The sequence below is a fragment of the Telmatherina bonti genome (genome assembly GCF_933228915.1).
Source record: "Telmatherina bonti genome assembly, chromosome: 7".
In the NCBI taxonomy this organism is placed as follows: domain Eukaryota; kingdom Metazoa; phylum Chordata; class Actinopteri; order Atheriniformes; family Telmatherinidae; genus Telmatherina; species Telmatherina bonti.
The window spans coordinates 37,885,524-37,911,194 of record NC_136625.1 but is presented as its reverse complement, the minus strand read 5'-3'; the positions used below and the strand labels follow the sequence as shown (position 1 = coordinate 37,911,194).

The window sequence follows — 25,671 nt, the reverse complement described above, 5'->3', positions numbered from 1 at the left end:
ATTCCTGCAGTAAACATGTTTAGTTCTGCTGTAAACGTGTTTATTTCTGCTGTGAAGTTGGTCTTTTTAACATGGGAGTCTATGGGGATTTGTTCTGTTTTGCAGCCCCTAGTGGATGAAGGGAGAACTGCAGTTTTATGCACTTCCACATAGGCTTCACTTTTAACCGCTGGAGGTTGCCGGTTGGAAACAAGCCAACAGAGAAAGCTCACTGAGTCCCTCCCCCGGGACATCACTAAAAATTTGCAGTGATGAAAAACTCTCTAAAACCAATCGTTTCCGTCGCCATAGGAACCAAACGTAGAGAGTGCTGGAAAACCCAAACATGGGTTTAGGTGATAAAACATGGTGCCGCTCACATGTCTGATGAGTATTCAACACTATAACTCTGTAGAAAGCTCAGAAAACTAGAAATAGCATCATTAAGCCACTTTAAACCTTTCATGCATGAATTTATTAAAAACAATGCAACAGTTTTTTAAATACAGTATTTTATCTCTACGGACATATGAAATGACACTTTTTGTTTATTAGTTATATTTAGAATGTATGATAATTTATGGTTTATTTGAATGTATTCTGTAAATTATTTATAAAATAATATATAGTCATGTTATGTAAATCTTCTATCAAATATTTATAATCTATAATCATAATTATATTCAGTGAATCTTTTATAAAATATTTATAAAATAATATATAATTATATTATGTAAATATTCTATAAAACTATAGCTGCGTCATCTTTTCCTATTCATTGCAAAGGCAAACCTGTGTAATTATGTTCATAATTATATCATAGAAACATACTGAAACATATTGGATGACTCACGAACATCCACTAAAGTGATGTATTTACAAAAATACTACCCTCATTCATAGATATGCAGGATAAGAGCTTGTAAATAGGTGCCGACTACAGGGCCACTATGCATAAAGAGGCAGATGGCGGAGTACAGATCCCTGTGGGATGCCTCTAGACATCTCCAAGAACATCTAACTTGAAACCTGTTGGCACTGAAACAAACAAACAACAGAAGCTATTTCCATATTTACACTTTTTCCTAATTTCCACTTCTTCCTGCTACTATCTACCTGCTCTCCTCACTGCAGCACCTCCACCTCAGCTGCATCCCAAACGTCTTCTTGGCTTTATTCCAGCCATAGAGGATCATTATTTTCCTGCTTTTCTCATCACTTGTTGATCTTTGGCTGCTCCTGATTGGACGTTACCGTCAGTTTAAGCTCTCTGATTGGTGGAAAGTCTGACACTAAGTGTCTTCATCATCATGTCCAGGTGAACACAGAGGTCTCTTAGCAACATGGTAGTGATGGTGATGAAGATGTGATAAATAATGGTGGATTTACCATCTAGAGTCTCTGAATAAACACTACATGTTGTGTCTGGGTTGTAAACCTCCTGGACGGATAGAAACGCTGGAAAACCTCCGTAGACCAGCTGGAGGGTCACATGACCATCACACCATTACACACTGACGGCGGTCAAGGGTGACAGGATCTGGTTGAGCTTTTCCACACTTTAGCGTACCTAAATCCAATACTAATTGGTTTTAACTGGTAGCTCACATACACCACATTAAACTACCAGCTCATCTGTCGCGTTCAATGTCAGGTCTATGAAGCCTTTTATCCCGAAATTACAGGAACACATCAAGTCAGTGAATCAGACTAGTTACTTAACCTGGTCGGAGATATTCAGGTGAGCTTTTCTCCACATCACAGAAGGTGTGATAAATCTGTATAAGTCCAAAGCTTTTATCCACACAGCAGCAAACAAACCTAAAGCTGCCCCCATGCAACCTCTCTGGCTTTCTCAGGGGGGGGGGGGCACCTGGCAGTTTATGCTCCACTACTGTCCCCAGTTTAAACTAAAGCAGCCGTGCAGGTCATTTAGAGCATTTAGAGACATTTACAGGACTTTGCAAGAGAGAAAGTGGTGCAGCGCAGGACTGACATTTGGTCGCATTAAGCTGGATTTACTTGCTACTAGGGGTGGGAAAATTTAATCGAAAAATCAAAAATCGGGATTTTTTTTTTGTTAAAAAAAATCTATTTTAATTTTAAAATTTCGATTTTTTTTTCAAATAAATAAAATTAACAATAGAATTAAATTTTTATTGTTTGTATTGCTCTTTTTACATATCTTCTTGGACATTATAGCAGCAGAGTGATGGTCTGGTTACTGGGTTGTTTTCTCCTGATTGAAATCAAGAAAAATGACACGCAATACACATTTTTTCTGTTTTTAATCTACAAAAATCAGCAATAAAAATTGAAATCGAATCGAATTGGAACAAAAGCCTATCGTCCCAGCCCCAATAATTACAGGACAGAAGGGGGGGGGGGGGGGGGGGGGGGGCGTTCCGCACAGCAGAGACCATCATTATACAAGTGGCACAGTTTCCAGTACGTCCTTGTATACCAAATCCTGCTGGGCCTGCACACCTCGGGTTTCCAGTAGACCGTGAACGCACCATTCCTGTTATTTTACAGCACGACCCCCCTCCTCCCCCCTCCCACCACCACCAACTTTTCCAACTTCCAGCCGCTTTATTCAGATTTAAACACTTTCTTTTTGGACTTCAAACATAATAATAATAATTTAAAAAAAAAAAAGCTTTTACGCGTGTTTATTTTCAGTTAGTTGTTTAAAAGTTAAGTAAAACATGTTAATGACAGTAGAGGGGACATGTCGGGGCAGCTCCAGGACAGTGGGCTGCACGGATCGATCATCTTGATCGGAAAGAGTTCAGATGATTTTACTGATGAGTAAAACTGCTTTGATAAGGTTTCAAACAGCAGCGTGACTGTGACAAACATCGCTCCCACCATTTTCCAGTACAGTGTCTGATCTGGAAATGTGCAATAAGTTGAGGAAAACTCACCGCGGATGTTTCTGCGTGTTTCCAGGCGCCGGAGCTCCGCGACGTGGAGGCCGCGGGGAGGGAGTCCGGCTCCGGCTTCAGCCCGCCACGCTGCCCGGCTCTCCGCGCGGTGGCAAAGCGACGACTTTACTTTTTAAACTGGCTTTCTCCCGTCAGGACTCCCTCTGCACACAGCCATTTTCCAGCTCCGCACGGCGCAGGGACGCGAGCGTGCGCGTGGGAACCAACATGACGCGCGGAAAGACACGAAGCGCGACGGAAACGTCCGAACAGTTTTAACAGGGATTCTCATGGAAATGTGTTTTAGTGGAGGACTGGAAATATGACCACTGGTGTGAAAACTGTAAAACTAGAGATGAATAAAGTCTGTGTCAAAAATACATTTAATTCCATCAACTTCAAGTTCTGTTTAAACTGATCACACTTATCGATTAGGATTCATTTTCAGTTCACAGATCAAGAGACCACGTGATACAGAGATTTAAACGTGTTTTTATCCACACGCTTCAGTCACATGTGTTCATATCTGTCTGGTACTGGGATTAATACTGGGACTGACCCTGACGTGTGTGTGTATGTGGACCAGAACATCAGCTGTGAGTGTAATTTTATATATATATATATATATTTTATTTATTTTTTTTCATTTTTTTTTTTCTTTTAAACGTCTGGTACAGGTAAAGGTAGTTTGGAAAACAAGGCTGGTTTTCCATTTTTTCTGTGACTTTGCAGGTATTTACACCATCTGTTATTTACAGACAACTTGTTTTTCTGCTGCTTCTGTTTAATCTGAACTTTATTCCAGAGTAGAAACTCTCCCAGCATGTTTTCTGCTCTGTCCAGTTTTCTAAAGCTTCTGATAAAACGCACAAAAACAATCCGATAAAGTTACATTTAATATCATTAAACACAAACCAGCTGCTGAAACAGTTTTTAGTTTAATATCATTTCAGGTCCACGTTTCCTGCATTGATGATGTGTGCTGGTTGGCTGAGGACACCCAGTTATCCCAGTCAGACCTGCTGGGCTGCTGGTGGAGCCCATCCTGCATGTCAGGCTGTGGGGAATGCCGGCAGGTGAATCTGTCGGGTCAAGGCTACATGAGAGACAGATGACAGACAACGTTTCGTTTCTGGACTCCTTGCAGTCCTTTACAACTCATTTATTTGAAGCACTTTTAAGACGAGGGTTGAACCGATCTGCATCACACACACACACACACACACACACACACACACACACACACACACACACACACACACACACACTGGAGAGGTTTCCCACACACACACCTGCTGACCAATCAGAGATGACGTAGTGGGAAGCAACACATATGAAACACGAGTGGCTCCTCGTCACGTTTCACCCTCTGAAACTCCGACTTGTCCGTGTTTCAGAAGCAACACGACCAACGAGCTGCTGGAGGGCAGAATAAAAACATCCAAATGCCACGATGAACCCACAACATGCCTCGACGACCATGTCTGAGACCAGCTGTAACCTGCCGTCAGCCTGGAAACGCCACTATAAAGTTCTGCACTGAATACTTCCAGGTTTCACTGGTCTGGTCTGATGAATGCTTGTGGATCTGTACCTGTGGGGATAAACGTACATCGTAGCTCTGAGACAGAGTTTATAACCTGCAGCCTGGATCCCACTTTTCACACAACTTCCCTTCATTTAATCTCTCAACTCTAAAAAAATCACAAACATTTTATATTTTCAGACATTTTTTCGCTGATCATGAATTTTAAAAAAAAACAAACAACTTTTTCTCCCTTAAAGTTTTAAATAAACATCAGATTAAATGTGTGAAACGTCCATCAAACGTCCAGAGACACCACAGCACCTCTGGAGCTCCACCAGTTCTTCCAGCAGCCGCATAGCGTCCATGGCCGGCGTCCGGCCGCGGTTCTGAGCCGACGACAGCAGAAACATTTACTACGACGAATCAGAAGCAGCTGGACAGAGGACACCGGGACGTGGACGGAGGGACAGTTCATGCACGCAGCACTCTGTATATGTACAAGTACAGTAGCTGTGTTTTCCATAGGGTTGCCGTGGTTACGGCGTGCTTCCCAGTAACACTGACGTCATTTCAGTGATGAACACACAGCGACGATCTGGGGGGGGGGGGGGGGGGGGGGGGGGGGCGGTCTGTCCCCCCAACCTTCTGATCCGCCGACCCTCAGACCGTCACAGCGAGCTTCAGGACAAACAGTCAGACATAAGATGATTCAGTTACTGAGCTGAAGGTGGACAGGAAGAGTTCTGGGACACGAGGACTTTGTTCTGGTTTCAGTGCTGCAGGACGTGTCCCGTGTCCTCTACCAGGTCCCGTCCCGTGTCCTCTACCAGGACGTGACCCGTTCCGTGTTCTCTACCAGGACGTGTCCTGTCTTGTCCCGTGTCCTCTACCAGGACGTGACCCGTTCCGTGTCCTCTAACAGGACGTGTCCTGTCGCGTGTCCTCTAACAAGACGTGCCCTGTCCCTTGTCCTCTATCAGGACGTGTCCCGTCCCGTGTCCTCTAACAGGACGTGTCCCGTCCCGTGTCCTCTAACAGGACGTGACCCGCCCCGTGTCCTCTACCAGGACGTGACCCGCCCCGTGTCCTCTACCAGGACGTGACCCGCCCCGTGTCCTCTATCAGGACGTGTCCCGTCCCGTGTCCTCTACCAGGACGTGTCCTGTCTTGTCCCGTGTCCTCTAACAGGACGTGTCCTGTCTTGTCCCGTGTCCTCTAACAGGACGTGTCCCGTCCCTTGTCCTCTAACAGGACGTGTCCCGTCCCGTGTCCTCTACCAGGACGTGTCCCGTCCCGTGTCTTCTAACAGGACGTGTCCCGTCCCGTGTCTTCTAACAGGACGTGTCCCGTCCCGTGTCCTCTACCAGGACGTGACCCGCCCCGTGTCCTCTACCAGGACGTGACCCGCCCCGTGTCCTCTACCAGGACGTGACCCGCCCCGTGTCCTCTACCAGGACGTGTCCCGTCCCGTGTCCTCTAACAGGACGTGTCCCGTCCCGTGTCCTCTACCAGGACGTGACCCGCCCCGTGTCCTCTACCAGGACGTGTCCCGTCCCGTGTCCTCTACCAGGACGTGACCCGCCCCGTGTCCTCTACCAGGACGTGTCCCGTCCCGTGTCCTCTAACAGGACGTGACCCGCCCCGTGTCCTCTACCAGGACGTGACCCTTCCCGTGTCCTCTACCCGTCAGTCTTGCGTTGGACGTGCGAGCAGGACCCTACGAGCCTTGTTTGTCTCGTGTCTTTGCTTTCGGCTGCATGGAGCTCTGAGATGGCCTTCCTCCCAGTTTCATACTGGTTTCTGACTGGGTGGAGCTGATCCAGGAGGCCGTGGAGCCCGGCGAGGCGTCTTTCTCCTCCAGGACGTCCATATTGACCTCCTGCACAGCCTCCTGTTTCCTGAAGGAGTCCCTGCGCTCCGACAGAGCCAGCTTCCTCATCACCACCACGTCTTTGGAGTGTTGCCCCGCCCCCCGGAGCGGCGGCGGAGCGGCGGAGCGGTGGACGTCGTCCTGATCCTTCTGTCCAGCGATGTGCAGTCCCTGCCGACCGTGCTCGCCAACGCACACGAACCCCGTGGCGGTGTCCCCCTCGTCGTCTTCCAGCCCCTCCCCCTCAGACAGAGGCATCTCCATGGTGTGGCGGCGGGTGCTGTAAGCCTTCCTGTCGCCATGGTAACCCCCCGTCTTGTCTCCCGTCAGCTTCTCGGCCGACTGGACCCGTTTGAGGAGCGGCGACCGTGGTGGTTCAACGCTGCGAGGACGCACGGAGTGACGGGCGATGGTGGGGGGGGACAACGTCTTGCCGTGGAAGCCCTGCAGGGACTTGGGGTGTCCCGGGAGGCAGGACGGAGAGCACTGGGGGGACAGAGGCTGAGGTGGGGGGATGCAGGCCAGTGGGGACGGGGGGATGCTGCTGGTGGACTTGCAGCGCCCGGCTTTGGTGTAGCGACCGAGGACGTGAAGCGAGCTGGGACGTGTCTGTGGGACGGGGGAGTTGGGAGAACTGGAGCACGGAGAAGAGCTGGAATCTGGCGGAGAGAAGGAAGTTCAGGTCAGTCCAGGTCAGGCTTCCACAGAACCGGTTCAGGCAGTTCCTCACCTCCAGAGTGGTCCGGAGCAGGGGAGCGGCACGGCGTGGATGGTCCAGGAGACAGACTCTGAGTCGGGGAACCAGACAGGCTGTCGCTGGAGGACTGCTGGAAGCCCGAAGAGAAGCTGCGGCTGCTTTGCATGGGCGGGGGGGGGCGTGTGCTTCGACAGCTTCTTTAGGAAGCGACGCCTGCTGCGAAACAAAGACAGTTTCATCACCGCGGGTTTTTCTCCTGCTGACGCAACAGACGTCGCTTTTACGCCGTTTACCCCGAAAACTCCACGCCGTTTCTGTTTCACCTGCTTCGTTTAACCTGAACAGTCCCAGTCGGACGTTCCCAGTCAGACGTCACGTTCCCAGTCGAACGTTCCCAGTCAGACGTCACGTTCCCAGTCGGACGTTCCCAGTCAGACGTCACGTTCCCAGTCGAACGTCACGTTCCCAGTCAGATGTTCCCAGTCAGACGTCACGTTCCCAGTCAGATGTTCCCAGTCAGACGTCACGTTCCCAGTCGGACGTTCCCAGTCAGACGTCACGTTCCCAGTCAGACATTTCCCAGTCAGACGTTCCCAGTCAGACGTTCCCAGTCAGATGTCACGTTCCCAGTTAGACGTTTCCCAGTCAGACATTCCCAGTCAGATGTCACGTTCCCAGTCAGATGTCACGTTCCCAGTCAGACGTTCCCAATCAGACGTCACGTTCCCAGTCAGACGTTCCCAGTTGGACATCTCGTTCCCAGTCAGACGTTCCCAGTTGGACATCACGTTCCCAGTCAGACGTTCCCAGTCAGACGTTCCCAGTCAGATGTCACGTTCCCAGTCAGACGTCACGTTCCCAGTCAGACATTTCCAGTCGGACGTTCCCAGTTGGACATCACGTTCCCAGTCAGACGTCACGTTCCCAGTCAGACATTTCCAGTCGGACGTTCCCAGTTGGACATCACGTTCCCAGTCAGACGTTCCCAGTCAAACGTCACGTTCCTAGCCAGTGTTCCCAGCCAGACCTTCCCAGTCAGACGTCACGTTCCCAGTCGGACGTTCCCAGTCAGACGTCACGTTCCCAGTCAGATGTTCCCAGTCGGACATCACGTTCCCAGTCAGACCTTCCCAGTCAGACGTCACGTTCCCAGTCAGATGTCAGGTTCCCAGTCAGACATTCCCAGTCAGATGTCACGTTCCCAGTCAGACATTCCCAGTCAGATGTCACGTTCCCAATCAGACGTTCCCAGTCAGACCTTCCCAGTTCGACATCACGTTCCCAGTCAGACGTCACGTTCCCAGTCAGACGTTCCCAGTCAGACGTCACGTTCCCAGTCGGACGTTCCCAGTCAGACGTCACGTTCCCAGTCGGACGTTCCCAGTCAGACGTCATGTTCCCAGTCAGATGTTCCCAGTCGGACATCACGTTCCCAGTCAAACGTCACGTTCCTAGCCAGTGTTCCCAGTCAGACCTTCCCAGTCAGACGTCACTTTCCCAGTCAGACATTTCCCAGTCAGACGTTCCCAGTCAGACGTTCCCAGTCAGATGTCACGTTCCCAGTTAGACGTTCCCAGTCAGACATTCCCAGTCAGATGTCACGTTCCCAGTCAGATGTCACGTTCCCAATCAGACGTTCCCAATCAGACGTTCCCAGTCAGACGTCACGTTCCCAGTCAGACGTTCCCAGTCAGATGTCACGTTCCCAGTCAGACGTTCCCAGTCAGATGTCACGTTCCCAGTCAGACGTTCCCAATCAGACGTTCCCAGTCAGACGTCACGTTCCCAGTCAGACATTTCCAGTCGGACGTTCCCAGTTGGACATCACGTTCCCAGTCAGACGTTCCCAGTCAGACGTTCCCAGTCAAACGTCACGTTCCTAGCCAGTGTTCCCAGCCAGACCTTCCCAGTCAGACGTCACGTTCCCAGTCGGACGTTCCCAGTCAGACGTCACGTTCCCAGTCAGATGTTCCCAGTCGGACATCACGTTCCCAGTCAGACATTCCCAGTCAAACGTCACGTTCCTAGCCAGTGTTCCCAGTCAGACCTTCCCAGTCAGACGTCACGTTCCCAGTCAGACATTTCCCAGTCAGACGTTCCCAGTCAGACGTTCCCAGTCAGACGTTCCCAGTCAGATGTCACGTTCCCAGTTAGACGTTCCCAGTCAGACATTCCCAGTCAGATGTCACGTTCCCAGTCAGATGTCACGTTCCCAGTCAGACGTTCCCAATCAGACGTCACGTTCCCAGTCAGACGTTCCCAGTCAGACGTTCCCAGTCAGATGTCACGTTCCCAGTCAGACGTTCCCAGTCAGATGTCACGTTCCCAGTCAGATGTCACGTTCCCAGTCAGACGTCACGTTCCCAGTCAGACATTTCCAGTCGGACGTTCCCAGTTGGACATCACGTTCCCAGTCAGACGTTCCCAGTCAAACGTCACGTTCCTAGCCAGTGTTCCCAGCCAGACCTTCCCAGTCAGACGTCACGTTCCCAGTCGGACGTTCCCAGTCAGACGTCACGTTCCCAGTCAGACATTCCCAGTCAAACGTCACGTTCCTAGCCAGTGTTCCCAGTCAGACCTTCCCAGTCAGACGTCACGTTCCCAGTCAGATGTCAGGTTCCCAGTCAGACATTCCCAGTCAGATGTCACGTTCCCAGTCAGACATTCCCAGTCAGATGGCACGTTCCCAGCCAGACCTTCCCAGTCAGACGTCACGTTCCCAGTTGGACGTTCCCAGTCAGACGTCACGTTCCCAGTCAGATGTTCCCAGTCGGACATCACGTTCCCAGTCAGACATTCCCAGTCAAACGTCACGTTCCTAGCCAGTGTTCCCAGTCAGACCTTCCCAGTCAGACGTCACGTTCCCAGTCAGACATTTCCCAGTCAGACGTTCCCAGTCAGACGTTCCCAGTCAGATGTCACGTTCCCAGTTAGACGTTCCCAGTCAGACATTCCCAGTCAGATGTCACGTTCCCAGTCAGATGTCACGTTCCCAGTCAGACGTTCCCAATCAGACGTCACGTTCCCAGTCAGACGTTCCCAGTCAGACGTTCCCAGTCAGATGTCACGTTCCCAGTCAGACGTTCCCAGTCAGATGTCACGTTCCCAGTCAGATGTCACGTTCCCAGTCAGACGTTCCCAATCAGACGTTCCCAGTCAGACGTCACGTTCCCAGTCAGACATTTCCAGTCGGACGTTCCCAGTTGGACATCACGTTCCCAGTCAGACGTTCCCAGTCAAACGTCACGTTCCTAGCCAGTGTTCCCAGCCAGACCTTCCCAGTCAGACGTCACGTTCCCAGTCGGACGTTCCCAGTCAGACGTCACGTTCCCAGTCAGATGTTCCCAGTCGGACATCACGTTCCCAGTCAGACATTCCCAGTCAAACGTCACGTTCCTAGCCAGTGTTCCCAGTCAGACCTTCCCAGTCAGACGTCACGTTCCCAGTCAGATGTCAGGTTCCCAGTCAGACATTCCCAGTCAGATGTCACGTTCCCAGTCAGACATTCCCAGTCAGATGTCACGTTCCCAATCAGACGTTCCCAGTCAGACCTTCCCAGTCAGACGTCACGTTCCCAGTCAGACCTTCCCAGTTGGACATCACGTTCCCAGTCAGACGTCACGTTCCCAGTCAGACGTTCCCAGTCAGACGTCACGTTCCCAGTCGGACGTTCCCAGTCAGACGTCACGTTCCCAGTCGGACGTTCCCAGTCAGACGTCACGTTCCCAGTCAGATGTTCCCAGTCGGACATCACGTTCCCAGTCAAACGTCACGTTCCTAGCCAGTGTTCCCAGTCAGACCTTCCCAGTCAGACGTCACGTTCCCAGTCAGACGTTCCCAGTCAGACGTCATGTTCCCAGTCAGATGTTCCCAGTCGGACATCACGTTCCCAGTCAAACGTCACGTTCCTAGCCAGTGTTCCCAGTCAGACCTTCCCAGTCAGACGTCACGTTCCCAGTCAGACATCACGTTCCCAGTCAGATGTTCCCAGTCGGACATCACGTTCCCAGTCAGACGTTCCCAGTCAAACGTCACGTTCCTAGCCAGTGTTCCCAGTCAGACCTTCCCAGTCAGACGTCACGTTCCCAGTCGGACGTTCCCAGTCAGACGTCACGTTCCCAGTCAGATGTTCCCAGTCGGACATCACGTTCCCAGTCAGACATTCCCAGTCAAACGTCATGTTCCTAGCCAGTGTTCCCAGTCAGACCTTCCCAGTTAGACGTCACGTTCCCAGTCAGATGTCACGTTCCCAGTCAGACATTCCCAGTCAGATGTCACGTTCCCAGTCAGACGTTCCCAATCAGACATAATGTTCCCAATCAGATGTTCCCAGTCGGATATCACGTTCCCAGTCAGACATTCCCAGTCAAACGTCACGTTCCTAGCCAGTGTTCCCAGTCAGACCTTCCCAGTCAGACGTCACGTTCCCAGTCAGATGTCACGTTCCCAGTCAGACGTTCCCAGTCAGACGTCACGTTCCCAGTCAGACCTTCCCAGTCGGACGTCACGATCCCAGTCAGACATTTCCAGTCGGACGTTTCCAGTTGGACGTTCCCAGTTGGACGTCACGTTCCCAGTCAAACGTCACGTTCCTAGCCAGTGTTCCCAGTCAGACCTTCCCAGTCAGACGTCACGTTCCCAGTCAGACATCACGTTCCCAGTCAGATGTTCCCAGTCGGACATCACGTTCCCAGTCAGACGTTCCCAGTCAAACGTCACGTTCCTAGCCAGTGTTCCCAGTCAGACCTTCCCAGTCAGACGTCACGTTCCCAGTCGGACGTTCCCAGTCAGACGTCACGTTCCCAGTCAGATGTTCCCAGTCGGACATCACGTTCCCAGTCAGACATTCCCAGTCAAACGTCATGTTCCTAGCCAGTGTTCCCAGTCAGACCTTCCCAGTTAGACGTCACGTTCCCAGTTAGATGTCACGTTCCCAGTCAGACATTCCCAGTCAGATGTCACGTTCCCAGTCAGACGTTCCCAATCAGACATAATGTTCCCAATCAGATGTTCCCAGTCGGATATCACGTTCCCAGTCAGACATTCCCAGTCAAACGTCACGTTCCTAGCCAGTGTTCCCAGTCAGACCTTCCCAGTCAGACGTCACGTTCCCAGTCAGATGTCACGTTCCCAGTCAGACGTTCCCAGTCAGACGTCACGTTCCCAGTCAGACCTTCCCAGTCGGACGTCACGATCCCAGTCAGACATTTCCAGTCGGACGTTTCCAGTTGGACGTTCCCAGTTGGACGTCACGTTCCCAGTCAGACGTCACGTTCCCAGTCAGACGTTCCCAGTCAGACGTCACGTTCCCAGTCAAACATCACGTTCCTAGCCAGTCTTCCCAGTCAGACCTTCCCAGTCAGACGTCACGTTCCCAGTCAGACGTTCCCAGTCAGACGTTCCGTTCCCAGTCAGATGTCACGTTCCCAGTCAGACGTTCCCAGTCAGATGTTCCCAGTAAGACGTCACGTTCCCAGTCAGACGTTCCCAGTCAGACGTCACGTTCCCAGTCAGACCTTCCCAGTCAGATGTCACGTTCCCAGTCAGATGTTCCCAGTCAGACGTCACGTTCCCAGTCAGACGTTCCCAGTCAGACGTTCCCAGTCAGACGTCACGTTCCCAGTCAGACGTTCCCAGTCAGACGTTCCGTTCCCAGTCAGATGTCACGTTCCCAGTCAGACGTTCCCAGTCAGATGTTCCCAGTAAGACGTCACGTTCCCAGTCAGACGTCACGTTCCCAGTCAGACCTTCCCAGTCAGATGTCACGTTCCCAGTCAGATGTTCCCAGTCAGACGTCACGTTCCCAGTCAGACGTTCCCAGTCAGACGTTCCCAGTCAGACGTCACGTTCCCAGTCAGACGTTCCCAGTCAGACGTTCCGTTCCCAGTCAGATGTCACGTTCCCAGTCAGACGTTCCCAGTCAGACGTTCCGTTCCCAGTCAGATGTCACGTTCCCAGTCAGACGTTCCCAGTCAGACGTTCCCAGTAAGACGTCACGTTCCCAGTCAGACGTTCCCAGTCAGACGTCACGTTCCCAGTCAGACGTTCCCAGTCAAACGTCACGTTCCCAGTCAGACGTCACGTTTCCAGTCAGACGTTCCCAGTCAGATGTTCCCAGTCAGACGTCACGTTCCCAGTCAGACCTTCCCAGTCGGACGTCACGTTTCCAGTCAGACGTTCCCAGTCAGATGTTCCCAGTCAGACGTCACGTTCCCAGTCAGACCTTCCCAGTCGGACGTCACGATCCCAGTCAGACATTTCCAGTCGGACGTTTCCAGTTGGACGTTCCCAGTTGGACATCACGTTCCCAGTCAGACGTCACGTTCCCAGTCAGACGTTCCCAGTCAGACGTCACGTTCCCAGTCAAACGTCACGTTCCTAGCCAGTCAGACGTTCCCAGTCAGACGTTCCCAGTCAGACGTTCCGTTCCCAGTCAGATGTCACGTTCCCAGTCAGACGTTCCCAGTCAGATGTTCCCAGTAAGACGTCACGTTCCCAGTCAGACGTTCCCAGTCAGACGTTCCCAGTCAGACGTCACGTTCCCAGTCAGACCTTCCCATTCAGATGTCACGTTCCCAGTCAGATGTTCCCAGTCAGACGTCACGTTCCCAGTCAGACGTCACGTTCCCAGTCAGACGTTCCCAGTCAGACCTTCCCAGTCGGACGTCACGTTCCCAGTCAGACATTTCCAGTCGGATGTTTCCAGTCGGACGTTCCCAGTTGGACATCACGTTCCCAGTCAGACGTCACGTTCCCAGTCAGACATCACGTTCCCAGTCAGATGTTCCCAGTTGGACATCACGTTCCCAGTCAGACGTTCCCAGTCAGACGTCACGTTCCCAGTCAGACGTTCCCAGTCAGACGTTCTGTTCCCAGTCAGATGTCACGTTCCCAGTCAGACGTTCCCAGTCAGATGTTCCCAGTAAGACGTCACGTTCCCAGTCAGACGTTCCCAGTCAGACGTCACGTTCCCAGTCAGACCTTCCCAGTCAGATGTCACGTTCCCAGTCAGATGTTCCCAGTCAGACGTCACGTTCCCAGTCAGACGTTCCCAGTCAGACGTTCCCAGTCAGACGTCACGTTCCCAGTCAGACGTTCCCAGTCAGACGTTCCGTTCCCAGTCAGATGTCACGTTCCCAGTCAGACGTTCCCAGTCAGACGTTCCGTTCCCAGTCAGATGTCACGTTCCCAGTCAGACGTTCCCAGTCAGACGTTCCCAGTAAGACGTCACGTTCCCAGTCAGACGTTCCCAGTCAGACGTCACGTTCCCAGTCAGACGTTCCCAGTCAAACGTCACGTTCCCAGTCGGACGTCACGTTTCCAGTCAGACGTTCCCAGTCAGATGTTCCCAGTCAGACGTCACGTTCCCAGTCAGACCTTCCCAGTCGGACGTCACGATCCCAGTCAGACATTTCCAGTCGGACATTTCCAGTTGGACGTTCCCAGTTGGACATCACGTTCCCAGTCAGACGTCACGTTCCCAGTCAGACGTTCCCAGTCAGACGTCACGTTCCCAGTCAAACGTCACGTTCCTAGCCAGTCAGACGTTCCCAGTCAGACGTTCCCAGTCAGACGTTCCGTTCCCAGTCAGATGTCACGTTCCCAGTCAGACGTTCCCAGTCAGATGTTCCCAGTAAGACGTCACGTTCCCAGTCAGACGTTCCCAGTCAGACGTCACGTTCCCAGTCAGACCTTCCCATTCAGATGTCACGTTCCCAGTCAGATGTTCCCAGTCAGACGTCACGTTCCCAGTCAGACGTCACGTTCCCAGTCAGACGTTCCCAGTCAGACCTTCCCAGTCGGACGTCACGTTCCCAGTCAGACATTTCCAGTCGGATGTTTCCAGTCGGACGTTCCCAGTTGGACATCACGTTCCCAGTCAGACGTCACGTTCCCAGTCAGACATCACGTTCCCAGTCAGATGTTCCCAGTTGGACATCACGTTCCCAGTCAAACGTCACGTTCCTAGCCAGTGTTCCCAGTCAGACCTTCCCAGTCAGACGTCACGTTCCCAGTCGGACGTTCCCAGTCAGACGTCACGTTCCCAGTCAGATGTTCCCAGTCGGACATCACGTTCCCAGTCAGACATTCCCAGTCAAACGTCACGTTCCTAGCCAGTGTTCCCAGTCAGACCTTCCCAGTCAGACGTCACGTTCCCAGTCAGACATTTCCCAGTCAGACGTTCCCAGTCAGACGTCACGTTCCCAGTCAGATGTTCCCAGTCAGACGTCACGTTCCCAGTCAGACGTCACGTTCCCAGTCAGACGTCACGTTCCCAGTCAGACCTTCCCAGTCGGACGTCACGTTCCCAGTCAGACATTTCCAGTCGGATGTTTCCAGTCGGACGTTCCCAGTTGGACATCACGTTCCCAGTCAGACGTCACGTTCCCAGTCAGACATCACGTTCCCAGTCAGATGTTCCCAGTTGGACATCACGTTCCCAGTCAGACGTTCCCAGTCAAACGTCACGTTCCTAGCCAGTGTTCCCAGTCAGACCTTCCCAGTCAGACGTCACGTTCCCAGTCGGACGTTCCCAGTCAGACGTCACGTTCCCAGTCAGATGTTCCCAGTCGGACATCACGTTCCCAGTCAGACATTCCCAGTCAAACGTCATGTTCCTAGCCAGTGTTCCCAGTCAGACCTTCCCAGTTAGACGTCACGTTCCCAGTCAGATGTCACGTTCCCAGTCAGACATTCCCAGTCAGATGTCACGTTCCCAGTCAGACATTCCCAGTCAGATGTCACGTTCCCAATCAGACGTTCCCAGTCAGACCTTCCCAGTCAGACGTCACGTTCCCAGTCAGACCTTCCCAGTTGGACATCACGTTCCCAGTCAGACGTCACGTTCCCAGTCAGACGTTCCCAGTCAGACGTCACTTTCCCAGTCGGACGTTCCCAGTCAGACATCACGTTCCCAGTCAGATGTTCCCAGTCGGATATCACGTTCCCAGTCAGACATTCCCAGTCAAACGTCACGTTCCTAGCCAGTGTTCCCAGTCAGACCTTCCCAGTCAGACGTCACGTTCCCAGTCAGATGTCACGTTCCCAGTCAGACGTCACGTTCCCAGTCAGATGTCATGTTCCCAGTCAGACGTTCCCAGTCAGACGTTCCGTTCCCAGTCAGACATTCCCAGTCAGACGTTCCGTTCCCAGTCAGACGTTCCCAGTCAGACGTTCCGTTCCCAGTCAGACATTCTCAGTCAGATGTCACGTTCCCAGTCAGACGTTCCCAGTCAGATGTCACGTTCCCAGTCAGACGTTCCCAGTCAGACGTCACGTTCCCAGTCAGACGTCACGTTTTCCAGTCAGATGTTCCCAGTCAGACGTCACGTTCCCAGTCAGACCTTCCCAGTCGGACGTCACGATCCCAGTCAGACATTTCCAGTCGGACGTTTCCAGTTGGACGTTCCCAGTTGGACATCACGTTCCCAGTCAGACGTCACGTTCCCAGTCAGATGTCACGTTCCCAGTCAGACGTTCCCAGTCAGATGTTCCCAGTAAGACGTCACGTTCCCAGTAAGACGTCACGTTCCCAGTCAGACGTCACGTTCCCAGTCAGACCTTCCCAGTCAGATGTCACGTTCCCAGTCAGATGTTCCCAGTCAGACGTTCCGTTCCCAGTCAGATGTCACGTTCCCAGTCAGACGTTCCGTTCCCAGTCAGATGTCACGTTTCCAGTCAGACGTTCCCAGTAAGACGTCACGTTCCCAGTCAGACGTTCCCAGTCAGACGTCACGTTCCCAGTCAGACCTTCCCAGTCAGACGTCACGTTCCCAGTCAGACGTTCCCAGTCAGACGTAATGTTCCCAGTCGGATATCACGTTCCCAGTCAGACATTCCCAGTCAGATGTCACGTTCCCAGTCAGACCTTCCCAGTCAGATGTCACGTTCCCAGTCAGATGTTCCCAGTCAGACGTCACGTTCCCAGTCAGACGTTCCCAGTCAGACGTCACGTTCCCAGTCAGACGTTCCCAGTCAGACGTTCCGTTCCCAGTCAGATGTCACGTTCCCAGTCAGACGTTCCCAGTCAGACGTCACGTTCCCAGTCAGACGTTCCCAGTCAGACGTTCCCAGTCAGACGTTCCCAATCAGACGTAATGTTCCCAGTCAGACGTTCCCAGTCAGACGTGACATTTGCTCCTGATTGGACGTTACCGTCAGTTTAAGCTCTCTGATTGGTGGAAAGTCTGACAGGAAGTGTCTTCATCATCATGTCCAGGTGAAAATAGAGGTCTCTTAGCAACATGGTAGTGATGGTGATGAAGATGTGATAAATAACGGTGGATTTACCATCTAGAGTCTCTGAATAAACACTACATGTTGTGTCTGGATTGTAGACCTCCTGGACGGATAGAAACGCTGGAAAACCTCCGTAGACCAGCTGGAGGGTCACATGACCATCATAGCTACACGCTGCTGGTCCTGATGCTAGAGGCGGTCGACCTGCGGTAGGTTTAAAGCTTAATCCTACCTGTCTCCTCCATCTTTCTTCTTGCTCTTTTTGCTGCGGCGAGCCATCTTGGCCTTATAGCTGGCCTTCCTGGCGGGGCCCACTTTGATGGAGGTGTTCTCCAGAGCGGTAGTCTGCAGAGTCACCTTGTTGCCGCTCTGGTAAAGACAAGAGGAAGGACATGTTTACACGTCTGAAGCAAAACCCAGACATGATGGACTGAAGCTGTCATACCTTCAGCAGGAGTTCCACCACCTCCGTGTGGACGAGTCCCTGGACCGACTCCCCGTTCACATGCGTGATGAGGTCTCCTGCCCTCAGCCCGGCCTCGTGTGCTGGACTTCCATCCTCAACACACTGAACACACCAGAACACATATTTACTGCAAGACCAGTCCAGCTGAACCAGCTGGTTTTTAGGACGGAGAAAAAGCAGGACGTGAAGAAAAAAGGCTTTCTACAGTCGAATCTTTATGGATCACAATTACAATAAACTCTTCCCATCATCTTCATCAGATCCACCTGTTCACCTTCCCATGAACCAGCCAATCACACGTCGGAATGTAGACACGCTGGAGTTCAAACTGGGCATCAGACTGAGGAGGAACTGGGATTTCAGGCTGCTGGTCTGAGTGTTTACTGGGATTTTCCCACACTAACATCTCCAGTGTTTCCAGAGAAGGTCTGAAGGAGAGAAGAGATCCAGCAGCAGCAGTTGTCTGGACCAGGATGCAGCAGAAGATGGAGAAACTGGTCTGATGAGTCTCCAGTTCAGCTCCACATCCACATGGTAGGATCAGAACCTGCTGGAAACATCATGACAACATGGATCCATCCTGCCGTCAGGATCAACGGGGTCTCCCTCTATGACCATGTCCATCCCTTTCTGAGCACAGTGTAGCATCTTCTGATGGAAACTTCCAGCAGGATGATGCACCATGTCACAAAGCTCACATCACCATGACGACGAGTTCACTGTCCTCCAACGGCTCCAACAGTCACCAGATCTACATCCAGCAGAGCAGCTTTGGGATGTGGTGGAACGGGAGACGGTGGTCCTGATGAAGAGGAGGGCGGGTGTCCTGATGAAGAGGAGGGCGGGTGTCCTGATGAAGAGGACGGCGGGTGTCCTGATGAAGAGGACGGCGGTCCTGATGAAGAGGACGGCGGTTCTGATGAAGAGGACGGCGGGTGTCCTGATGAAGAGGACGGCGGTCCTGATGAAGAGGAGGGCGGTCCTGATGAAGAGGACGGCGGGTGTCCTGATGAAGAGGAGGGCGGTCCTGATGAAGAGGACGGCGGGTGTCCTGATGAAGAGGACGGCGGGTGTCCTGATGAAGAGGACGGCGGTCCTGATGAAGAGGACGGCGGGTGTCCTGATGAAGAGGACGGCGGGTGTCCTGATGAAGAGGAGGGCGGTCCTGATGAAGAGGAGGGCGGTCCTGATGAAGAGGAGGGCGGTCCTGATGAAGAGGAGGGCGGGTGTCCTGATGAAGAGGACGGCGGTCCTGATGAAGAGGACGGCGGGTGTCCTGATGAAGAGGAGGGCGGGTGTCCTGATGAAGAGGAGGGCGGGTGTCCTGATGAAGAGGAGGGTGGTCCTGATGAAGAGGAGGGTGGTCCTGATGAAGAGGACGGCGGGTGTCCTGATGAAGAGGAGGGCGGTCCTGATGAAGAGGAGGGCGGTTCTGATGAAGAGGAGGGCGGTCCTGATGAAGAGGACGGCGGGTGTCCTGATGAAGAGGACGGCGCGTGTCCTGATGAAGAGGAGGGCGGTCCTGATGAAGAGGACGGCGGGTGTCCTGATGAAGAGGACGGCGGGTGTCCTGATGAAGAGGAGGGCGGTCCTGATGAAGAGGAGGGCGGTCCTGATGAAGAGGAGGGCGGTCCTGATGAAGAGGACGGCGGGTGTCCTGATGAAGAGGAGGGTGGACCTGATGAAGAGGAGGGCGGGTGTCCTGATGAAGAGGACGGCGGGTGTCCTGATGAAGAGGACGGCGGTCCTGATGAAGAGGAGGGCGGTCCTGATGAAGAGGAGGGCGGTCCTGATGAAGAGGACGGCGGGTGTCCTGATGAAGAGGACGGCGGTCCTGATGAAGAGGACGGCGGTCCTGATGAAGAGGACGGCGGGTGTCCTGATGAAGAGGACGGCGCGTGTCCTGATGAAGAGGACGGCGCGTGTCCTGATGAAGAGGAGGGCGGGTGTCCTGATGAAGAGGACGGCGGGTGTCCTGATGAAGAGGACGGCGGTCCTGATGAAGAGGACGGCGGTCCTGATGAAGAGGACGGCGGGTGTCCTGATGAAGAGGACGGCGGGTGTCCTGATGAAGAGGACGGCGGGTGTCCTGATGAAGAGGACGGCGCGTGTCCTGATGAAGAGGAGGGCGGGTGTCCTGATGAAGAGGAGGGCGGTCCTGATGAAGAGGACGGCGGGTGTCCTGATGAAGAGGACGGCGGGTGTCCTGATGAAGAGGACGGCGGGTGTCCTGATGAAGAGGAGGGCGGTCCTGATGAAGAGGAGGGCGGTCCTGATGAAGAGGAGGGCGGTCCTGATGAAGAGGACGGCGGGTGTCCTGATGAAGAGGAGGGTGGACCTGATGAAGAGGAGGGCGGGTGTCCTGATGAAGAGGAGGGTGGACCTGATGAAGAGGACGGCGGGTGTCCTGATGAAGAGGAGGGTGGACCTGATGAAGAGGACGGCGGGTGTCCTGATGAAGAGGAGGGTGGACCTGATGAAGAGGAGGGCGGGTGTCCTGATGAAGAGGACGGCGGTCCTGATGAAGAGGAGGGCGGTCCTGATGAAGAGGAGGGCGGGTGTCCTGATGAAGAGGAGGGCGGGTGTCCTGATGAAGAGGAGGGCGGTCCTGATGAAGAGGAGGGCGGGTGTCCTGATGAAGAGGAGGGCGGGTGTCCTGATGAAGAGGAGGGCGGTCCTGATGAAGAGGAGGGCGGTCCTGATGAAGAGGAGGGTGGACCTGATGAAGAGGACGGCGGTCCTGATGAAGAGGAGGGTGGACCTGATGAAGAGGACGGCGGTCCTGATGAAGAGGAGGGCGGTCCTGATGAAGAGGACGGCGGGTGTCCTGATGAAGAGGCGGGTGGACCTGATGAAGAGGAGGGTGGACCTGATGAAGAGGAGGGTGGACCTGATGAAGAGGACGGCGGTCCTGATGAAGAGGAGGGCGGTCCTGATGAAGAGGACGGCGGGTGTCCTGTCAACAGAAGCATATGACCAGACGGGGACCGGAGACGTACCCAGACCATGTGATGGACGGTGTAGACGTCGCTGTGTCCCATGTAGACCCGGATGGCCCGCAGTGCGAAGCCGAACCTCCTCCCCGAGCTGTGGATGACCACCGGAGGCCTGAGGCAGCTGATGTTGATGGACAGATCCCGGCTCGGAGACGAGTCTCTGGACGAGGGGTTGGACGACAGGGACGACTTGGGACTGGATGGAGGACCAGCTGAGTCGTCTGGAAAGGATGAAGAGGATAAAAGCTCCCTGCCTGTTGTCATGGCGTTAACGTGTCAGACCGTCTTACCGGGGGTGATGATGAGCGAAAGGCCAGAAACTGAAGCGGACTTCGGGACTTTCCCAGCAGGCGGTCTGGGTTTTTCCGGGGTCTCCAGCTGGTGGGCGATCCGTCGGGATGCTCCTCTCCGGAAGGTCGGCCTGGTGCCGGTGCTGTTGCTACGGAGTCGGATGCGCCGCAGGTTGGAAACAACCTCGTCTGTGATTGGAGGAGAGAGTGGTTGCTACGGTAACAGAGACCGAGTGGACATCCGGTCCTGGGCTGGCGAGCGTTACCTTCCTCCTCTGCAGAGATGGCAAAGCGAGGCATGACGTCCAGGCTCTGGGTGCTGTTCATCACCAGCGGGCTGGCGCTCCGCTCCGACTGCGAGGAGCTGGACGAAGCTCGCGGACGGAGACTGTGGACAGGAGACGGAACATGACGTCTACAGCAGGACAAACCTTTGTTATCAGAAATAAAACTGCAGGAAGGAGAGACGATCCAGACCATCAGCAGCAGGAGGATGTTTTCGTCTCACTTACCTCCCCCTGTGTCCGTCTTTCCTCTTGTCTCCGCTGGACAAGTGTTTGTGTCCGTCCACAGAGGACGGGAACCCTCTGCCCTCCCAGCGCTCCTCTTTCTCCTCGCTGTGGCTTCGATCCGAAGACGACAGGCTCTGATTGGATGGAGTGGAAGTGGACAGGTGCTCCGTGCTGCTGTACACCTGGACACCGGGACGACACAGCTGATCATGTCTTTTTCAGACATCAGCGGCGAAAAGGGTCAAATATCAAACTGACAGCATGAAACTTTCCTGATTGTTGCTCACGTTTCCTGATTTAATGTCCGAAATTCAACCCTTAAATATGTAAATGAGACCATTAAACTAAAAACGGCGGAATCTGCATCTATTTGTGGGAAAGGGTTGGACATCATGGAGGCTCCGCCCATATTTGATCTAGAACTAAACCGTTTCCAGACATCAGATCCTGTTTACTTCCTATAAACACTAAGACCATTAAAGCTGCCAGGATGCAGGTCCAAAGTCCTCCTACGTCCTGCTGGGTTTCAGAAAGGTTCCAGGTGCGGGGCTTTGGGGGAACACTGATGCCAGAGCCGACGTCGTGTCCTGCTGCATCCTGGGAGATGATGCTACGAGACGTGACTGTGCTGGACGGATCGGCTTCTGCGTGGATAAACAGGAAGGTTCGCAACTGTCGTCTCTGACAGACGCTCTCCGTCGTCAGCTAACACGAGTGGCACGTTGCGGGTCATGTGACCAACAAGGACCGGGACGTTGTCCCAAACTGGGACGAGCCAATAAGAGTCAACTCCTGTAAAATCCTCCCTTCTTCTGGAGAAATGTCCCATCTGGATGAGAGGACGTCGTTCAGCGGAGACGACACCAAACATGGCGGCAGCTTTGGAAACTCTGAGCAGGTCTGGATGCATGAGGGTGTAAATACCAACAGATCTCCTCCTCGCCTCGTTTCATCTGAAACAGTAAGCTGAATAATAATGTTCAACATGCAGAACCAGGAATTTATGGAGCCACGACTGGTTGTCATGGTGAGGAATTAATCCAACACAAGATGGCTGACATGGGGGCGGAGCCTCAGAACTGAGTGGTGACCGTACAGGAAGTGAGGAAGTCCAGTCTGACATCTGAGACGTGATGAAGTTAAACTGAAAGAGTGTTTATATTGTCTGATAAATGTCACAAATTTATGAATTAACCAGCAAACCTTCCTAGCTGTTGCTACGGAAACAGAGCTGCTTCTGGCCTGGAGGATGCGTTTCATCATTCTGTCTGTCTGCTCCTCCATGGTGGAGTCTCTGCTGCCTTTCTCCATGTCTGGTTGGTCACATGCTGCTAACACATCCAGATCCTGGAGTCTGGGTGTGAAGCAGCTAACAGCGACATGTCTGGCTTCATGGCGGTGAAGCTGGTGACATCAGCCCCGCAGCGCTGCAGGACGTACCTTACATGGCGGTGAAGTTTCTGGGACGTACCTTACTGAAGCGGTGCGTTACGGAGGAAAACTGCCGCAGCTCCAGAGAGGACTCATCGTCGTTGGTTTCATCGTCTTCATCTGAACCCAGGTGGCTGTAGCGCTCCGATCGGGCTGCAGGGAACATCCAGGAGGAGGAAAAATGGCGTTCTTCAGTTTTCCCGTGACCACGGTTAAACACAGCGTCACGTCTACGTACTGTCAAAGTAACTGGTGTCCTCCTCCGACTCCAGCTGAGGGATGAACTCGGCTTTCTGCCTCAGCAGGCCGTTCCAGTCCAGGCCCACAAAGAACATGTGCATCTTCACCTCTGCAGCGCCACCTCCTGGAGAAGAAAGGGTTAACGTCAGAAGGAGGCCGGGTTTGCACCGACGACATGAAGCGGAGCTTTGCAGCACGTCGTGTCGGCAGCCATCCTACCGGTTCCTAGACGCTCCAGAGGGTTCTGCCTCAGCAGTCTGGTGATCAGGTCCTGAGAATCAGGAGGCAGAGCGTCCTCCCCGTCCGGCCAGATGATCTCATCTGGACACAGGAGCACAGACCAGTTACCAGACCAGTTACCAGACCGGTCACCAGACCAGTTACCAGACCAGTTACCAGACCGGTCACCAGACCAGTTACCAGACCGGTCACCAGACCGGTCACCAGACCAGTCACCAGACCAGTCACCAGACCGGTTACCAGACCAGTTACCAGACCGGTCACCAGACCAGTCACCAGACCAGTCACCAGACCAGTTACCAGACCGGTCACCAGACCGGTCACCAGACCAGTCACCAGACCAGTTACCAGACCAGTTACCAGACCGGTCACCAGACCGGTTACCAGACCAGTTACCAGACCGGTTACCAGACCAGTTACCAGACCAGTCACCAGACCGGTCACCAGACCAGTTACCAGACCGGTCACCAGACCGGTCACCAGACCAGTCACCAGACCAGTCACCAGACCGGTCACCAGACCAGTCACCAGACCGGTCACCAGACCAGTCACCAGACCAGTCACCAGACCAGTTACCAGACCAGTTACCAGACCAGTTACCAGACCGGTCACCAGACCAGTTACCAGACCGGTCACCAGACCAGTCACCAGACCAGTTACCAGACCAGTTACCAGACCAGTTACCAGACCAGTTACCAGACCTTTCACCAGACCGGTTACCAGACCAGTTACCAGACCGGTCACCAGACCAGTCACCAGACCAGTTACCAGACCAGTTACCAGACCGGTCACCAGACCGGTTACCAGACCAGTTACCAGACCGGTCACCAGACCAGTCACCAGACCAGTCACCAGACCAGTCACCAGTTACCAGCTGGTTGAATGAAACTAAATAAACTAAATAAGTACCATCAGGAAATACTTCCCACTCTGAAAACTAAGAATGTGAGACCTGTTTTAATGTCTCCATGATGACAAGAGGAAGACTACCGTTCAGATGACGAACAGGAAAGCTGGGATTGCTGCAGAACAAGCAGCAGGACCTGAATCAGCCGGAGGAGAGGTGAAGACAGGAGACCAACGTAGCATCGCTGCAAACACCTGAGCTCCAGGTAAATATCAGCAACTTGCTGAGAGGGTTACAGAGGAAATGCTGGCCGGAGAAACGTCCTGCTTTTCCTGAACTCGCATGGCGGTCGCAGGATGCTGCACTGGCACGGCGGTCGCATGATGCTGCACTCGCATGGCGGTCGCAGGATGCTGCACTCGCACGGCGGTCGCATGATGCTGCACTCGCACGGCGGTCGCAGGATGCTGCACTCGCACGGCGGTCGCATGATGCTGCACTCGCACGGCGGTCGCATGATGCTGCACTCGCACGGCGGTCGCATGATGCTGCACTCGCACGGCGGTCGCATGATGCTGCACTCGCACGGCGGTCGCATGATGCTGCACTCGCACGGCGGTCGCATGATGCTGCACTCGCATGGCGGTCGCAGGATGCTGCACTCGCATGGCGGTCGCATGATGCTGCACTCGCATGGCGGTCGCAGGATGCTGCACTCGCATGGCGGTCGCAGGATGCTGCACTCGCATGGCGGTCGCAGGATGCTGCACTCGCATGGCGGTCGCAGGATGCTGCACTCGCATGGCGGTCGCAGGATGCTGCACTCGCATGGCGGTCGCATGATGCTGCACTCGCACGGCGGTCGCATGATGCTGCACTCGCACGGCGGTCGCATGATGCTGCACTCGCATGGCGGTCGCAGGATGCTGCACTCGCATGGCGGTCGCATGATGCTGCACTCGCATGGCGGTCGCATGATGCTGCACTCGCATGGCGGTCGCAGGATGCTGCACTCGCATGGCGGTCGCAGGATGCTGCACTCGCATGGCGGTCGCAGGATGCTGCACTCGCATGGCGGTCGCAGGATGCTGCACTCGCATGGCGGTCGCAGGATGCTGCACTCGCATGGCGGTCGCATGATGCTGCACTCGCATGGCGGTCGCATGATGCTGCACTCGCATGATGGTGCACTCGCATGATGCTGCGGTCGCATGGCGGTTGCAGGATGCTACACTGGCATGGCGGTCGCATGATGCTGCGGTCGCATGGCGGTTGCAGGATGCTGCACTCGCATGGCGGTCGCATGACCAAGCAGTATTTATAATAATTTCATTTGGAGTTATAAAAATGTAGGAAAATTTTTTTAAAAATTTAAAATGAAATTTAAATGTATTTATATTTAGAAACAA

The 25,671-nt window shown here is 53.5% G+C and overlaps 2 protein-coding genes across 2 annotated transcripts in view; both read right to left on the bottom strand.

The window, feature by feature from the left end:
* The window catches only part of pik3r2 (phosphoinositide-3-kinase, regulatory subunit 2 (beta)), a 35,401-nt gene extending 32,316 nt beyond the window's left edge, over window positions 1-3,085 (bottom strand). Inside the window, exon 1 of the mRNA XM_079243572.1 lies at window positions 2,907-3,085. The gene's annotated coding sequence lies outside the window, so the exon portion shown is untranslated. The remainder of the gene's footprint in view (window positions 1-2,906) is intronic.
* Window positions 3,086-5,065: 1,980 nt separating this feature from the next.
* Window positions 5,066-25,671, bottom strand: part of mast3a (microtubule associated serine/threonine kinase 3a) — a 42,289-nt gene continuing 21,683 nt past the window's right edge. Inside the window, 12 exon segments of the mRNA XM_079243567.1 lie at window positions 5,066-6,963; window positions 7,035-7,179; window positions 7,181-7,217; window positions 17,473-17,609; window positions 17,686-17,808; window positions 20,706-20,923; window positions 20,993-21,181; window positions 21,259-21,380; window positions 21,505-21,686; window positions 22,976-23,088; window positions 23,174-23,299; window positions 23,395-23,496. Coding sequence (XP_079099693.1) covers window positions 6,152-6,963; window positions 7,035-7,179; window positions 7,181-7,217; window positions 17,473-17,609; window positions 17,686-17,808; window positions 20,706-20,923; window positions 20,993-21,181; window positions 21,259-21,380; window positions 21,505-21,686; window positions 22,976-23,088; window positions 23,174-23,299; window positions 23,395-23,496 — 2,306 coding nt within the window. The 3' untranslated portion in view covers window positions 5,066-6,151.